The 18649-nt window shown below is 37.9% G+C and overlaps 1 protein-coding gene across 1 annotated transcript in view; it reads right to left on the minus strand.

Annotated features, from left to right (window-relative positions):
• GSL10 (glucan synthase-like 10) overlaps positions 1–18649 on the minus strand; it is a 123321-nt gene that overhangs the window by 15143 nt on the left and 89529 nt on the right. The window contains exons 37-48 of the mRNA XM_088954511.1: positions 18257–18376; positions 14441–14556; positions 14260–14343; positions 14068–14180; positions 12374–12426; positions 12127–12303; positions 9255–9302; positions 8696–8854; positions 7997–8110; positions 7813–7901; positions 7572–7730; positions 7353–7455 (exon numbers count right to left, since the gene is read on the minus strand). Of these exons, the coding sequence (XP_088810637.1) occupies positions 7353–7455; positions 7572–7730; positions 7813–7901; positions 7997–8110; positions 8696–8854; positions 9255–9302; positions 12127–12303; positions 12374–12426; positions 14068–14180; positions 14260–14343; positions 14441–14556; positions 18257–18376 (1335 nt within the window). The remainder of the gene's footprint in view (positions 1–7352; positions 7456–7571; positions 7731–7812; positions 7902–7996; positions 8111–8695; positions 8855–9254; positions 9303–12126; positions 12304–12373; positions 12427–14067; positions 14181–14259; positions 14344–14440; positions 14557–18256; positions 18377–18649) is intronic.

Consider the following 18649-nt stretch of genomic DNA (forward strand, 5'->3'; position numbering starts at 1 on the left):
AGTCGATGGAGAGAACTGGTTCGCCCTAGGTCAGAAACATTACAGCTTGTCTCTCTGCTGCGCATAACCTTCTTCAACAAGGAAAGAGACTTCAGCAGTGAATGGTTGATTGATATTCTCAAAGGAAGGATGGTTCTCTCTTCTTCTAGTGTTACTTATATTTCTGGGTAGAAACCCTACAAGAAACTGTTAGTATTGAGTAGAACCTAGAGAACTAGGTTCATTGTTGCCCTAGGAAGGGCTGTGTGTGCAGTAGCCGAATGGTGTAGGGCTGTTGTAAGTTGTTGAATGGTGTTAGGGCTGCTGTAAATGGCCGAGTGGTGTAAGGTAGAATGCAGTGACCTTGACAAACTCCTTGTGGTTGTGTAATGCCCTCTCAAGTGTGTTAAACAAGTCTGAGCTGGGTGCAGCGGATTTGGCTGTTTTGTGGTGCTTGAGTGGTTGTAAGAAGGCCTCTACTTTTGATTAGTGAATGGTAAACTGATGCTTATGTGGGACGTAAGTGTGTGAAGTCAGCAGTAGTGTGAATAAGAACAAGTGTGTGCTTCCACTGTGGTGTTTTGAGGCTGCAATAGGTGCTGAAATATCAAACTGTGAACAACATCAATCAGCTTGTACCTGAGAAGTAAAGTGAGAGACAACTGTGAAAGAGTACAATGGCAGCAATAGGAGATGGCTACAATGATCAGAAACCTAGTGTAGTAATTTCCTCCGACTACCTAGGGGTACAAATGACCTCAATTAAGCTAAATGGGGAGAACTATGTTCCATGGGCTAAATCAGTGGAAGTTTTTCTCAAGGCAAAGAAGAAAGTAAAGCATGTAAGAGATGAGAAGCCACCAGTTGACTCTCCAGGGTTTGATGATTGGGAACAAAAAGATGCTCAAATCATGACTTGGCTGTGGAATAGTAAGGAACCCAAAATCAGTGCCAACTTCATGTTCCTTGATACAACTAAGGATATATGGGAGCATGCTAAGAAGCTATATTCTGGACAAGATAACACAACAAGAGTATATCAACTGTATCAGGAGTACTTTGATTTACAACAAGGTACCAAAACACTAGAAGAGTACTATGCCTGCATGAAAAATATAAGGAATGAACTCAATGTCTATCATCCCCTTACTCTAGATATTCAAGTTCAGCAACAGCAAAGGGAGCAACTAGATGCTACAAGATTTTTAGTGGGGCTAAAGTCGGAATATGAACCAGTTAGAGCTCAAATATTGGGGGGCTCTACTCTTCCTACACTTGAGGAAGTATTCTCAAGACTTCGTAGAATTTCTTTGGGCCAGTCAGAGAACCCCACACAGTATGATAGATCAACACTTGTGACAGCTAGAGGTGGTGGACATAGTACAAGAGGGGGAGGCCATTCCAGAGGGGGCCGTGGCAGAGGAAAAAACAACTCTACAAGGAAGTGTACTCATTGTGGTAGGGATGGACACACAGTGAATTTCTGTTATGACCTACATGGCCCTCCCTCTAAATGGGCTAATCATGCTGTAGCAGGCGAGGTTGCTATTAGTGACAGTAAACTGGCAGACCGAACACCTCCCACATCTACATCTACTTTTGGGAGGGAGATGGTGAGTGTTCCGCGTGATGAGTATGAACGGTTCCTTCAAACTACTTTACAACATACCACTACCACATATGCCCAATTAGGTATTCCTTGCATGTCATTTAAAACTCCTTCCTGGATTATTGACTCTAGAGCCTCAGATCATATGACCGGGACTCCAGGTGTGTTCTCTTCTCTTTCTGAAACCTCAACATCACAAATTGTTACACTTGCCAATGGATCCTCATCTCCCAACTGTGGTGTTGATAATGTTGACTTGGCTTCTGTCCCCTTATCATCTGTTTTATATGAAACTAAGTTTCCATTCAATCTTATGTCTGTTAGTAAAATAACCAAAGCTCTTAACTGTTCTGTTACCTTCTTTCCTTCCACTTGTGTTTTTCAGGATCTCAAGACGGGGAAGAAGATTGGTGGGGGGCATGAAGCTGGTGGATTGTATTACCTTGACGGCAGTGGATCTTCAATTGCACTTCAGACTTCCCTTACTCCTCTACAATGACATTGCCTATTGAGACATCCATCTCTCAAGGTTCTCAAGATGTTGGTTCCATCATTGAGTCAGTTGTTAGTTTTACAATGTGAGTCATGTCAGTTTGGTAAACACCGTCGTGTGTCCTTCAGTCCAAGAGTTGAGAGCCGTATGTTGAGTCCTTTTTCTTTGGTTCATTCAGATGTTTGGGGTCCAATCAAAATAGAGTCTTATAATGGGTACAAGTATTTTGTCTCCTTTATTGATGATTGTTCAAGAATGACATGGATTTACTTAATGAAAGAAAGAAGTGAATTATTTTCCATTTTTCAAAAATTCCATGCTGAAATACGCACACAATTCGGTGTTCCAATCAAAGTTCTCCGTTCAGATAATGGTCGTGAATACTTTCTTACTGCATTTCAACACTATTTAGAACAACATGGCATTATTCATCAGACCTCGTGTGCTTTCACCCCTCAACAAAATGGGGTGGCTGAACGGAAGAATCGTCATCTTCTTGAAATTGATCGGTCTATGCTTCACCACATGCATGTTCATAAACGGTTTTGGAGTGATGCTGTACTCACTGCATGTTTTCTTGTTAATCGGATGCCCTTTTTTATTCTTCATGGTCGGTCCCCCTTCTCCATCTTGTTTCCCACTTTATCTCCGTTTCCATTAACTCCTCGTGTCTTTGGTTGTGTGCGCTTTGTTCAGTTCCAGAGGTTGTTGTTGGAGTAGACTCATCTCCTCATCCGGTGCAGGTCACCACTGAACGACCACCGATCCGACAAGTGTATACACGTCGAACGACACCGGCCCCTCCTCCTGCTTCTACCTCATCTGCGGATCCTCTCATGGCTCCTATTGCTGAACCTTCAGATCTTGACCTACCCATTGCCTTACGGAAAGGTAAACGTAGTTCTACACTCCATCTCATTTCCAATTTTGTTTCATTATCTCGTCTTTCTACCTCACATCGCCAGTTTGTTTCACTTTTGTCTTCTATTTCCATACCTAACAATGTTCAAGAAGCTCTTAGTTCACCTGGATGGCGGCGAGCAATGGAGGAGGAATTTTCTGCTCTTCAACATACTCAAACGTGATAACTTACTACTCTCCTACTTGGTAAGCATGTTGTGGGCTGTAAATGGGTGTATACTATGAAATACTTGCCAAATGGTAGTGTGGAGCGTCTGAAGGCCAGACTTGGTGCTAAAGGTTACTCATAGTTGTATGGTGTGGACTACATGGAGACATTCTCTCTGGTGGCTAAAATTGGTTCCGTTCGTGTCCTAATTTCCTTGGTAGTTATGTATGATTGGCCTCTCCTTCAACTTGACATAAAGAATGCCTTCCTCCACGGTGATATAGTGGAGGAGGTATATATGGAGCAACCACCTGGGTTTGTTGCTTAGGGGGAGGGTGGTAAGGTGTGCAAGCTGAAAAAGCAATTTATGGGTTGAAGCAATCTCCACATGCTTGGTTTGGGAAGTTCAGCAAAGTGGTGAAGAGTTTTGGAATGAAGCAATACTAGGTTGATCACTTAGTGTTCGGCTATGACTCAAAAGCTGGGAAGATTTTATTGGTGGTCTATGTGGATGATATTGTCCTCACTGGTAGTGATAAATTGGGGATTGGCAAACTAAAGGTATTTCTGCAAAATCATTTTCAAACAAAGGACCTTGGAACATTAAACTTGATCTATTGGAAGAAACAGGATTGTTAGGTGCAAAACCGGTTGAGACCCCTATGGAACCAAATGTTAAGTTGAGCAGTGATACAGAAGAAGTATTTGAAGATCCTGGAAGGTATAGATGACTAGTGGGAAAGCTGAACTATCTGACTGTCACGAGACCCGACATCTCCTTGCAGTCAGTGTGGTGAGCCAATTCATGTAGAACCCTCGTATACCTCACTGGGATGCAATACTTAGAATTGTGAGGTATTTGAAAGGAGCTCCAGGCCGTGGGCTATTGTATAAACCAGGAGGAAAACTTGAAGTAGTTGGGTATACAGATGCAGACTGGGCAGGCTCAGTGAGTGACAGAAGATCTACTACAGACTATTGCACATTTCTGGGAGGAAATCTTGTGACATGGAAGAGTAAAAAGCAGACAGTTGTAGCTAGAAGCACTGCTGAAGCCGAATATAGGGCCATGGCTCACACTACCTGTGAATTAGTGTGGCTGAGGAATCTCCTACAAGAAATTGGGTTTCACATGGATAAACCTATGAAATTGTACTGTGACAACCAAGCATAACTCCATATCTCATCCAATCATGTCTTTTATGAGAGAACAAAGCACATAGAGGTTGATTGCCACTTTGTGAGAGAGAAGGTTCTTGCCGGAGAGATGAATACAGAACATGTGGGTTCCAATGACCAGTGGGCAGATTTGTTTACAAAAGCTCTAAGCTCAGGGAAAGTGAACTATCTATGTAACAAGTTGGGTTATATGACATATTCTCCAGCTTGAGGGGGAGTGTTAAGATGTGCCGAATAGGGGTAGTTTAGTCTTCTTCTGTTTATTAAGTAACTTGCTTATGTGGCAGTGTTATTAGAGTTACTTTGCCCCACACTTAAGTAAGGGCATTTCTGTCTTTGTAAACATTATTAGAATCTAATATAGATTAAGGGGGTCGACTGGATGGGTTGACCATCAAATTTTCGATTGACCATTCTTCTTCTCTTCTTCTTCTTCTTCTTCTTCTTCTTCTTCTTCTCCTCTTCATGTTCGGACTACTATAGTAGCAGTCGAAACAGAGTCTATAGAGCATTCTTCTCTCTCAGACAGATCTGGTTTTGTGGTGACTAGAGGGGGAGGCCGTGGAAATAGAGGTGGTGGTGGTGGTCGTGGACTTCCAAGTAACCATGGTGGTCCCATGTTTAACCGTGCTGGCGGCGGGAGTGGAGGTCGGGACTCAGGGGGAGGTTGTGGTAAAGGAAGAAGTAATGCCCCTAGGAAGTGTACATACTGTGGATTAGAGGGGCACACAGTTAATTTCTACTATGATTTACATGGTCCACCCAACACTTGAGCTAACCATGCTGTGACTAAGGGTAGTGGTATAGCTACTGAAAGTCAACAAACTGACCCGATCCCCTCCACTCTACTGGTGTTTCTGGGAAGGAGATGGTGAGTGTACCCCGTGCAGTATATGAGCAGTTCCTTCAGACATCTTCTTAGCAGAACAAAACTACCCTTGCCCATTCAGGTATGGCTTGCTTGGCTTCCAAGCCTTCACACTAGATCATTGACTCCGGAGCCTCGAACCATATGTTTGGGACTCCTAATGTATTTTCTTCTCTTTCTCGGTCCTCCACATCTCAAACAATTACTCTTGCTAATGGTTCTACATCTCCCATCTGTGGTGTTGATGATGTTGATCTCTCCTCCTTGTCTTTATCATCTGTTTTATATGTCCCCAAGTTTCCCTTTAACCTTATGTCTTTTAGTAGATTAATCGAGTCACTTAATTGTTCCATAACCTTTTATCCCTCTTCTTGTGTGTTTCAAGATCTCAAAACGGGGATGAAGATTGGTGAAGGGCATGAGGCAGGTGGATTGTATTACCTTGATGATGGTGGCCCTCTAGTAGCTTTTAAGTCGTCTCTTACTCCTCTTCAATGGCACTGCAGATTTGGTCATCCTTCTCTCAAGGCTCTGAAGTTGCTGGTTCCTTCCTTGAGTCATCTTTCATCTTTGGATTGTGAGTCATGTCAGCTTGGGAAACATCATAGAGTCTCTTTTAGTCCAAGAGTTGATAGTCGTGTCTTGAGTCATTTTTCTTTAGTTCATTCTGATGTCTAGGGTCCAATCAAAGTGATGTCATACATGGATTTATCTTATGAAAGATCGCAATGAATTGTTCTCTATTTTTCAAAAATTTTATGCTGAAATACGTACATAATTTGGTATTCATATTAAAATATTTGCTCCGATAATGCCAAAGAGTACACCTCAATACCATTTCAGCAATACTTAGAGCACCATGGGATAATTCATCAAACTTCTTGTGCCTACACACCATAACAAAATGGTGTAGCTAAACGGAAAATCGACATCTCCTTGAAACTGCTCGGTATTTGATGCTTAATATGAATGTCCCAAAGCATTTTTGGAGTGATGCTGTCCTCACATCCTCTTTTCTCATCAATCGGATGCCCATGTCCATGGAAGTCGATCCCCCTTCCCGGTGTTGTTTCCCACCTTGTCTCCATTTCCTCTCACCCCAAGAGTCTTTGGATGTGTTTGTTTTATTCAAAACTTGGGGCCTAGTTTAGACAAGTTAGATGCACGAGCTACTAAGTGTATCTTCCTTGGCTACTCAAGAACTTAGAAAGGGTATAAGTGCTATAACCCTAACTTCCATAAACTGTAAAAGAAAGACGAAAAGAAAGAGAAGAAAAGGTTTCAGCTGAGAGAGAGAGAAGGGAATGGGAGAGGCTCAGAATTAGGTCTCGCTGCCCCTTTCATTATATTATATACTCATAAATAAAAGAGAGCACAAAGACAAGTATGCCCTTAGTAAGTGAGCTACTTGTGAGAACTTAAAAACACTCTTAACTTAAAACATAAACTAATGGGCCTAAGGCCCAATAACTCCCTAACTATGCTATGTAAATGAAAACATGTTATATCAGCCCAAAACTCAACAGTAATTACAACTAGTGATAAACTTGCCATTTTTAGCAATTTCTGGTGTCTTCAAATTAAGCTAGTCTTAGTTGGATCAGTAATGAGTTATTCAAGTGTTTTAGGAATTAGAGGCCTTATTGGAGTGCCCCTTTGGGTTATCTATGGATTTTCCTTGGTTTTAAAGCAGTTGGAAGTTGTTTTGGGTCAGTTTTCTAGTGTAAATTGGAGCCTGTAAAGGGATATCCGAGCTCATATATTGAGTCTATTTGTAATTGCAATTTAAGAAGAGTTGATTTCAAGAAATAAAGTTTTGTTTGATGAGTTCTGGTTGTTGCCAGAATTTTCTTCTCCTTTTTTCCCTCTCTCTCATGTACTTCTTCTTATAAGCAATCTGTCTCTTTGCTGATGACCTTAACAGCAAGAGTTCCCTTCTTCCTTTATAATATTTAGCTCATTCTTTGGTGGAGATCAAGCTACCTACTTGTTTTTCCATCCCCGTTCTTCATCCCTAAATCCTAGTCACCTATAGCCCATCTTTCACCCTACAAATCCCACCACTAAATCTAAAGTTAGTAGGACCCCAACCCCGTCCTACATCACCCACTGGGAAATAATGAGACATCCTAAGATCTAGAAGCAGAAAGTTTACCAGTTCCTCGTCCCACCAAGCTTCCCAGCTTTCCTCTCCTTTGACACCAATGCCGCCTCTATAAAGGAGCCAGTTTGTCCAATCTTTGAAGTCCTCCACTGTCCTGAACAGAATGGTACATCTTTTATCCTTCAGTATCGAAGTGCAGATTAAACTTGAAGGAGGAAACATAAATGAATAGATAAATATATAAATAAGGAGCAAAATAACAGTGCTTACTTCTGCCACTCAAAACCAGAAGGATTGAATATGTAAGGAGCAAACAGCCAAGAAAGTGCCATGAACCAACTGCTAACGGTAAGAAGAATGTAGGATAATGCACCACCTTCATTATATCCGTAAGCAAGGTATACCACCAATAAAAGCACAACCTCTAATCTACAATTTTAGAACAATATACAAATTAAAAACAGCTATAGCTCTATTCCAGACTAGGTGATCAAGGTGAAAGACTACAAACCCTTTCACAAAGTGACTGCGAGAATAAAGCCTGTAATTCTCTGAAAACTTTATGTGTCGGACAACGAAACCCCTACCAGTTGCTTGGTACTGTTCAGAAATAAGAAAGTAAACAAACGACCCATATTTTTTAATTTCATCTGATATGTAAAACAGATTAGCAGGATCACGATTTGGGTACTTGCCCTTGCACCACCATGAAGAATAGTCCGACCAAAATAATGAGTTCTTGTGCCCAAAGAAAATGTGAAGAAGACAGAACAAAGCTGAAACTGCATCGTTATAAAACTGACAACAGCCTGCAGCAAGAACATGTTGAAACATCATAGTTAAAAGGAGTTAAACATCAGGAAGAAAACAGCAGACCATTTCATGAATCGTGTTTGAGCTTCCAAGAGTACTAGAATCTAGAGAACCTCACTGGATGATACAAGCATAATTTCAAAAGGGTTCATGTTGAATGTGCCTCGAGTGTAATTAGTAGTTTGTGTTTGGAAACAAAGTATCAGAATGAAGTGGATCAGAATCTGAAGGTGGGGGTGAAAGCTATTGAGGACTTGAAGTGAGAAGGAAGGAGTTTGGGATTTGCTATGATGATGGTTTTTTGTTTTAGTGCAATGGTCTTCCCTCTGTGGGAATTGGATAGGACTATAGCTTCATTGAAAACTACATTTAGTTACTCTGAACTCAAGGATCTTAGGGATGTGGATAATGAAGCAAGCAAGTAGCGCATAAATCTTGGAGTATCACTTCCTATTAGTGAATTGTCACTGCAAATCCTAAAACTTTCTCATTGTATGCAAAACCTCAAAGAAGAAAAACTTTAGCAAAAAAAAATAATAATAATAAGGATCTCAATTTCAGGGTCATAGGCAAAACTGTACCCTCAAAAAGCCTTGTTCCAAGATGAAACCCAAAATCATTGGGATTGCAGTAAACACACCAATTTGGAATAGGAATTGTGTATTCAGAGCAGCATTCAGGGCTGTGTTCTGTGTTATTTGAGCTCTATCTTGAATAGCTTCACCAATTCCGGAGAGTGACTGAAGAAAGACAATAGTTCAGTTTCCAAGCATGGAAATTTTGAATTGTTAACCTTCAGTTATAGATACTAGTTGATTTATGTTATTGGAAAACAAAACAGAAAGAAGAAATTGCTCGGGTACTAGTAACAAAAAAAAAAAGGCTCAGGATAAATGCTATATATGGAAGGGACAAAAATCTTAAAGTACCTTCTCAATAAAAAAAAAACTTAAAGATTATCATTTGCATGGACTTTCTGCAAGAAAACTATGGATGCTTTACTAAATTATAAAAGAAGATGAAGCATATAATCCTTTCATTTCAAAAGAAATATCAGCCAACTTCAAAGCATCAGAAATACTTTAAGTTATGCTTATTTAGAAGAACTTCCACAGTCAGAGAGAGTTGAATTCAGCTTACCAAATATGCCTTCCCATAAAGGAATATGTAAACAGTCAGCACGGTTAGCTGCGAGAACATGAAATGACAAGTTAGTGACAACTGAAATCAAACAAGCGATAACACTAGTTCACACTCAACTTAGTGCATAATGGCTAATGTTATGACCCCTTTGATTTAGAAAGAAAGATATTTTTAGCCAAACATATGTCAAGAAAAGATTGAAAATGCATAACTGAGAAAAAAAACATTCACCTCCCTTGTTCTAGAATTATAACAAATTTAACAACTTTTGTCACAGAAGGAACACAGTTTTAGTCTTTTAGATAAGTAATAAGCATATGCCTAGGCTTCTTTGTATATATATATATATATATATATATATATATATATATGCTTTAATGTATGATGGAATTTGTATTGGAGATCTAATTTAATCGGCATTTTAACCAATAATGAGAAATTGAGGAACTTGAAAAGTGAAGTTTAAATGCTAACAAGCCAATATTATAAAATCTCTTTACTAATGGAGATAAAAAGCAATCATTAGAACCACTTTATATTGTGTACTACATTCAGAATTGAAATTAAACAAATAAATAAACAAAAAATTGAAAATGCAAAAATATTGATTCTATCAAGTATCTGTACTTCTGATATTTGATAAGACTAGTTTAGATTGGCAGTAGAATAGATTGCTCATTAAATAGTTTAACTTGTTTGTGAAAGTAGATAGATTTGGTTAGAACAGAGAAATGGAAGAGGAGAAGAGAAAGAAACAAGACATTTTGAGCAGAAAAATCCATAAATCTTGTAGTCTCCTTTCAATATTTAATATTTCATGACTTTACTCAAGTAACCAACCCCAGGTCATGTGACCTAGTAATATCATCTAACACTTTAGATTGATAATACAACAAAATGCATAAATTTTAGCAGTTCATGGCGAAAATTAAGTAGAACATAGTATATTACTACCATGGGAGTGCTGGTCAATCCTCGTAGAGATAATTATGCTCCACTACTTTGGGTAACCGCAAGGAGGGAGAGATTGAATAACATGTTGCTCATCAAATTAGAGTGGTATAAGTGAAGTGATGATGTACTTCTAAAGATCATAACCACCTAATACAGATCAATTCTATGAGGAAGTTCTATAAGATGAGCATTCTTTGCAGGAGAAAAATTTTGGGCATACAAAAACAATGGACAAGATAAGAATGTTGGTATGCATCAGTGGCAAGATGAGAGGAGGAAGTTAGAAATGATTGCATGGGAGGAAACTTAAGGTATAGACACTGTGTGACAAGATGAGGGAAGTCAATTCAGAAGGTTTGGACATGTCACAAAAACCAACCATAAAACCAGCAAAAATATCTGATAAGGTGCAGATTCCAAAAAGGCAATGGTAAACCAAACAAGTGTTGGCTGGGATAGTTGAAACCACCATGAGAACTGAAATTTAACACATGATATATCCCAAACATGGATTAAAATGGTAAAACCAATCAAGTATTGCCAATGAAAGTTACCAGTGCTACGTGGAGTATAAGAAATAATGTTACAACATAAGTTGGCAACAATACTTTAGATATGAGGAGTAATAGTGTTTTTACCCACCTAATAGACATGATTACTGAATAATTTATTAGAACCATTTGCGCTTTCTACGAGTTTAAATATTGCTTGAACTCACTCTATCATGTAATTTTGATGATTGGGAATAACATAATAATTTAAAAGGGTCTGCCTATGCATCTTTGATCATTACATAAAATAGAATTCTATATTTTTCCATATTTCACAATGTTTTCACCATGTCTATAATTTTTACAATATTTCGATAGGGCATTTCTGATATTTTTGACATGTTTCCTATATCTGGATGATCAATATTTCCAGTGACACCTACATTTTAAACCATCCCAAAATAGATTATTATTATGGAATAAGAATTATATAGCCAACTTAAAGTTGTTGAGAACTTGAAATATAACTTTAATGGTGCTAACATCAATAATATATGATGAGAAAGTTCAACAAGCTCATTATCTCCTTTGTGGATCTCCTAAAAGTTTACTGAGCCAAAGGGCAATGTTGTAATATTCGGACTGGACTGAACAGCGTGAAACTCAGGAACTAACAGCCATCAAAACCCGGTAAGAACCATTGAAACCAGCTCAGTTTCACTGACCCACCCGGGTCACTAAATTACCATAAACTTTAAAAGGATAATAAGGAAACTCACCTGTGATCTTTTTCTTATGTATGATATGATGCCACCGTAGATCTATCATACTATTTGTGTTTATTTGTCTCTTTAATACCTTATTGATTAAATACACATATTTTTGAATAAAATGTGAGAAGACTTGAACGTATCAAAATTTGAGAAACAGTCCATCTAGCCACCACTTGCACATAAAAGGGCAGCCCAGTGCACAAGGCTCCCCCCAATGTTGGGTCTGGGGAGGGACAGATGTACACAGCTTTACCCCTGCACATACAGAGAGGCTGCTTCCAAGATTAGAACCCTGGTCACCCATGTTGAAATGGAGCAACCAAACAGTTGTGCAAGGCCCACCGCCAGACACCACTTACACAGATGTTACAGAATACAAAATATATTATACACGATAGATATGACCTGTGATCAGACTGTTTGACCTGTGACTTGGCAGACATTCCAATTTTGTGCAGTCGGGGTCTTGCAATATTACCAAAGGGACAACTTATACAACAAACAAAATTTTGCCAAGTTCAAGCTATTTTTGCTACTATAGACAATAAAATGTAAAATATGACTGCTAATTCCTCAGCTATGCAATCCTAGTTAAGCTAATCAATGCTAACACTTTTCTAGCTAAATTTTCTTTAACGTAGAGCATCATACCATAGTACATAAGTAGAAACCAACAGTAGTAAAGTAGAACGACAGCATGCGAAAGAAATCGAAGAGCTGCCCAAGTCTATAAACATCTCTGCTAAGAACTTGTTCACCGTTTCCACCAGCTACTTTCCCTTCAAACAAAGCAATCTGATTGAGCCCAACATCACGCCCCTTGCCAACCTGTAAATTGAAGGTAAGCAAAACTTGAAACCATGTATATGCATCAAATAAATTAATGCCAACATATTACCTGAATGTACTCATGATGAGTAACATTGCCTTGGCGCAAAGTTGAATTGAATCCTGCATGTGGTTTATAAGTTAGAAACTAGATGTCTAAAAGTGTTTCTTCATTAACATTGATATTTGCAAATGCAATCACCTTATGCCTGGGGAGAGAAGACATTTGTATACAACTGGGGCCAAAACTAACTTGCCATATGCCTAACATGTAGAGGATCAGGCTTGCCATTTAATGGTCCTGCCTAAGAGATTGTCTACATCAAATTAAGCAACAATCATAGTTTTCAGGGCGCCAAGGTGAAGGTCACAGGGAGCGGCAAGGCAATGAATTTTCTTAAAATCAATAAATAAATACACACACACAGTAGTTATCTTTAAGGATTATCTTATAGAAAGGAAATAATAAAGTGTTGATTGGATAAAATCTCCAAGTTATTCTTTACTTATCAGTTCAGGTTTTAAAGTCTTAAAAGGGTTCAAGATAACGTCCAATTGTGTGTTGATTGAACCAAAACAAAGAAGAAAATAATAAAAAACTAGTCTAAGAACTATAAAAAATTATAAACTCAGAAAATAAATAATTTAGTTTAATAATGTATAATGTAATGTAATAGCATAAAAATAAAATAAAAATAAAAAGTACCATTGTACATAAACAATTAAGTGCTTGGGCAAGGCCACACCCCAAAGATACCTTGTTGCCTGGGCTTCACCTTCACAACTATGGCAAAAATCAGATGAACTTTAACCATCTAACCCATGCATAGCTTGGGAGAGTTCCTAAGACAGCAGAAAACGCAGTTGATCTCATAATTCGGAATTTCTAACTAATATCTATGATAGGTCTCATTTAATGGTGGCCTGGTCCTTCAATATAGGATATGTAGAAAATTGGCACATGCTGTTTTACCAATCCTGTATTCCTCCCCAATTGTAAGATATTTTCCCTTACAAATATTCCAGAAGTTCCAGTTTCAAAGACAAGGGAAAAAAGAGCATAATGAAAAATATGCAAAAAATAATAAAAAAATTGGCCAATCTGCAATCACATATGCTCAAAGCCTCGAACAATCTGCAATCACATATTTTCCCTTCCTCTCTTTCTTTTAGTTGGTTAGACCACAGGAGCATACACATATGCTCAAAGCCTCAAACAATCAATTACAATCTGCAATCCTACAACAATTTGACAGTTTGACCGTTTCATTTCATTGACAGCCTAATCCCATCACCTCTGCCTAGATGAGTGCCTGACATATGTTGTGTTTTATCTTATATTAAATTAGCAGTTGTTTGCATATTCCTACTAATTTATGTTGTATATGCAGGATATAACCATGAACAGGGGCTCTACCCCATCTTCTTTCTCTTATTTGAGACACAAAGAGGGGTCTTCCTCCTTCAAACAGGGGTTCTACTTCATTTTCTTCTCATTATAACCTTCACAACCTTTTTTGATCAATTTCATCTGGATAGGGATTGAATGCAATTTATATTAATGTCAATTTCTCCCAATTTCTCACTAATATAGACAATCTTTTTCTAATACCTGGAAAAGCAAATCTTCGAACCCACATATGCAATAAAATGGCTGCTAAACCATGAAACAACACTAAAATGAATTTGGTGATGACAAATTTGGCCAAACAAATCAGCTAATTGATCCACCAAAAGGACAACTCAGTTGGAAAAACATTGCACCTGAATAAATATCTTCACTAATGTTGATAACGCGCGAAGCTTTGCTAATACCACCTCTTGTTATGTGGAAAACTCTATCAAAAACATCTGGATGGCCATAATGCATCCGGACCCTGTATTTGGAAAAGATATCTCCTCAGATTATTTGAGCTGAACAGGATCTACAAAAAAAGAACCTACATGTAGACTTACTTCAGAGGATTTGCCAAGACACGTTGACCTAAAGTCACAAAGCTTGTTTCTTGGTTGGACATGAATGAAGCCAAAGAAGAGACACTGCATCCATTACATAAAGAAAGTTCAAATAGATAATTACATGATATTATTACAGAAACAGGTGAACATCCATATGAGGTTATAAATGGAGAAGTACCTTCCTGTAAAGATATGTTCTCTAACACCAAGGATTGTTGGAGGACGAAGACCATGGTCACAGTTAAACTCTTCAAGAAGATTTCTCATCTTCAATGCTTCCTCAAAATAATTATCCTAGAAAGAAGACAGAATAAAAAATGTTGGAAAACCTACAAATAGTAAGTGAATATTGAGATAACTGAATGCTACAGTCAAACAATGTAGGTAGTCCATATGATAAACAATATGCATGAATTATAAAGAGGGGGATATCTCACATCTTAAGAAAGAAAATATATGCTTCATTTCAGACATGGCTATTCTAAACTTTGAATAGCAGTTTTGACAGGATTGGTGAAACAAATGTAATTGTTTTTTTTTTTTTGATAATTGAAAGAATTTTTTAAATTACAAAGAATAAGAAAGTACAAGCTCCCCAAGGAGAGGCACAAGATGCGACCTCTCCATACTAGTTAAGAACAGCTTTCCAAATCACAAAAACAAGTTACAAGGTAGCACAAAAAAGATCTTCCCTGGAAGCCCCAAGTTTGGCCAAAGAATCAGCCATAGTATTTGCTGACCTGCTCACCCATTTAACTGGGGTTGAACAAGAGGATTATTTCCAATGTTCAGAGAATCAGACCGTGATTACGTCAGAGGATTATTTCACTGGTCAGAGGTTCAACCGGGGTTGAACTGGAGGTCTAACCATGATGACGTGGCATATATGTATATATACTACAGATTATATAAATATTATATATAATATATTTTATAACTTCTAATATATTTAAATATAGCGGATGGATGGCAAATTCCTTAATTTTTAAAGCAAATAACCAAGGTTCAAGTCTCATAATTTACATTTTCTTTAAAATATGTGCGTAATAAAACAACATATACAATAATGAGTCATTAAATAGCACAAATGAAGAGGTGGATTAGTGAAAATTAAGCAATATATGAAAATAAGAGGTCATGGGTTTAAGTCATATCTAACTTACTTTAAAATTTCAAGTATTTAATGGCCTGGGCGGTTTTATGAAACATGCACCGGTTCACCGATTTTCCAGTTAAACCGGTCGGTCAATTGGTTTTCACCAGTTTTTAGTAAACATGGTTATTCGGGTGCGATCAAACAGATTAGGGCCTCGGGTTACAGTTCAACTAGCCTGAGTGGGAAGTCCGGTCTGGTTTTCTAAACACTATTTATTTCTAAATCTAAATACAAATATTTGGGAGAGTAAACATCCATTTCACTAATCTTGAATCAATAACAACACATCATTCCTTCTCTCTACATGATTTTAGCCATCTTCCCCCCACAGATTCTTGGCCACTTTTCAAAGATCTCCTTAGGCAATTGAGGATCTCATCTGCCTATTTTGAAGAGGTGAAAGTAGAATAACCATATACAGCTCACATAAATAAATTCGACCAACAAATGCATCATATATCCTTAGACAATTGAGGCAAGAAACCTCTTTTTTTTTTCAAATGATCATGAATAAGGGTGCTGTTCATTGCCACCAGCCACACAAAAGCTTCAATTCTGGGGGGAATTGGGTATCCCCACATGCCTCCAATGCAATGACTTTCCACCTGATTCCTGACCAAAGCTTTATAGAATGAATTAACTGAAAATATATCAGTTTTGTTGTCCTTCGGTCTTTTCACCATCTCTCATCAGAATTTTCTGGCTGAATCTCTGTCTCCTGAAGTCTGGCCAGCAGCACTAACATTCTTTCACTTCTCTATCCAGGAGAGGCCTACAAAAAGAGAGGCACCAGCACACCTCACCCTGCCTCCATTCAGGGAAATTTCACCAAATCTTTCCGATATTGAGAACCATGACTGCTAGAAGCCCACTACTAACTTTCTGGCTATTAGAATATGATAATGGTGCCTCTTGGAGCATGATTATAGGCTGCATCACTTATCCTATCCAAAGTCATAAATATTTTCTTGGGATTCACACGAGTCAACTCCTTGACCTCTGATGTAACACCATAATCGACCTAGCTGAGTAAAACTTCTATACAAAAAGCGAACCCATGAAATCCCTGAGAGAAGCCATCTCAAGAAAAATTTAAGAAAACCCCAAGAAAATTGCCTATAGATGACTGTGTTCCACCACAAGGACACTAACCAATGCAGATACCTTAAAACCCCCTTACAAACATATCTCAAATATCCTCTCCCCAATTGTCCTCCACTCAATGTATAGTGTCTCTTGCTAAGCATCACTCAGGCTTCTTGGGGCCCCCACTCTGCCCAACCTTAAGTTTACAGCAAACCTAACCAGAGAAGTAAGTTACACAATAAGGAGTGTGTGTGATCTATTCTTTCAGATGCATGGGGCAGATGAGATTTTTCTTTTCCCTGAAGAAGATAAAGTAAAGAAATATATTAATTTGAAGTTTCAAAACATCATTACACCATCATCCATGTACACCAAGGGAATGCACAATAGGAATGTGCCAAAAATTCCAACTAATTTGCTTTGCTCCCCACAATTATGCAAAAAAGCTTTCCTTGTCATTATAAAAGTTATACAAATTATGCAGTTTTCCCCCAAGTAATTTATGAATTCCCAACCATCAGTATAGCTTGCCTTGTATCTCCATTTCCACAATTAATTCTGACCCAATTTTGTGTTCAAAGATCCAATTGTTTCTTTCAGTCCAAATAGACCCAAAACAGAAAAAAGACTATCTTCCAGACTAGAGTACCCTCTTTGCTCAAGCTTTTCAGCTGCTGACTTTGAAAAAAAGCTCCAACCAATTCAACAAAGCAGTCTTTCACACCAAACAGACCTCTCACCCAGGACCAAAGCTTCTCTCAGAATTTACAACGAAGATAGAATTTTCATTTCTGGCATGTTGATAAAGTCAACATGGTATAATTAGATGCCAAAGAAGCTAAGGTTAATGCAAACTTTGAGAGGAAAAAGAACCAAATTGTTGACTAATGGTACTATAAAAGAAATCTAAGCAGCAGACAAAATGACAATCCTTCTGTATGGGCAACAATTAGGACACCCCAACCAGAGGCATGAGATTAAACCTCAGGCATGTAAGAAAAATTACATTGAGCCCAATATAAATGATCCCTATTCACCCCTTGCTTAGCTAAATAGTCTGCTAACCCATTAGCTGATCTCCTTTCCATTGAATCTTTACATCCATATTAGTAGTCAGCCAATTATATCTCTTGATAGCCTCCTATGAGTACAAATTACTGTATGCAAATCCTTCAGCCACCCCACTATTATCTTAGAATCCCCCTTGATAATCTGTTAAAAGTTCAAATTTCATAAAATCTGTACCCCTTGACACAAAGTTCAATTCTTACTTCAGACATTTTCTTTACTTGCTCTACCCTTTTTGATTCTTACACAATAACTCCATCTTTTCCAATATTGATCAGTTGGCATGCTTCATTCCCTACAAATAACAAGAAGAATAAACATCTCTTTTCTGTTAATGGCAAGAGAAATTCTCATATCAAATTTGGTAGGATTCCTTCCTCTCCACTTCCAAAAAATGGTTCATTCATCGATTATTGTAGCACATGAATGAGTAGAACAATCAACTTTCCATGACAAGCATGACATTTAGATTTCACTTTATTCAAAATTTCCAGAAGAAAACAGCAGAGGCTTGGTTCTTTCATAACAAATGACACTTCTCCTTCCTACCATAATGACCATATTACGTAAAATTACAGAGTAGCAAATCTTTCCTTCTAATTATCAAGAAAAAAAAACAAATCTTTCTAAAAATGGTGGTTGGAACTTGGAAGACATTATAAATGGAAAAAGGATACTACTTACCTGGTTCATGTCAATTGTCTGAACAGCATTTCCACGGGTAAATATAATTGCATGGTTTTGATTTTCAGGTTTACCTTCACCTAGTTTTGGATTTCCTGGAAGTTTTATGGAATAGATCTCCTGCCAAAAACAAAAAGAAAATGAAAATGAAACTCAAATGAATGGATTAAATCATCATCAATGAATAAAGAACATGGAATAAGAATGTGGTAGTACATACCAATAGTAGCAAAAATGGACAACAAAACAGGAATGCTATTAGTAGAAATCTGCTGAATTAAAAAAATATAAAAGAAAAGTAGTTTCTTGAAGAGAGAAGGAAGAGAGAAGGAGAAGAAGAGAAGAAGAGAAGAAGAGAAGTTGAAAAGAAAAGAGAGCAATAATCTGCCCGCC

This window comes from Nelumbo lutea, chromosome 7, assembly GCF_056320005.1.
Source record: "Nelumbo lutea isolate HS-2025 chromosome 7, American lotus-T2T, whole genome shotgun sequence".
Taxonomy (NCBI): Eukaryota; Viridiplantae; Streptophyta; class Magnoliopsida; order Proteales; family Nelumbonaceae; genus Nelumbo; species Nelumbo lutea.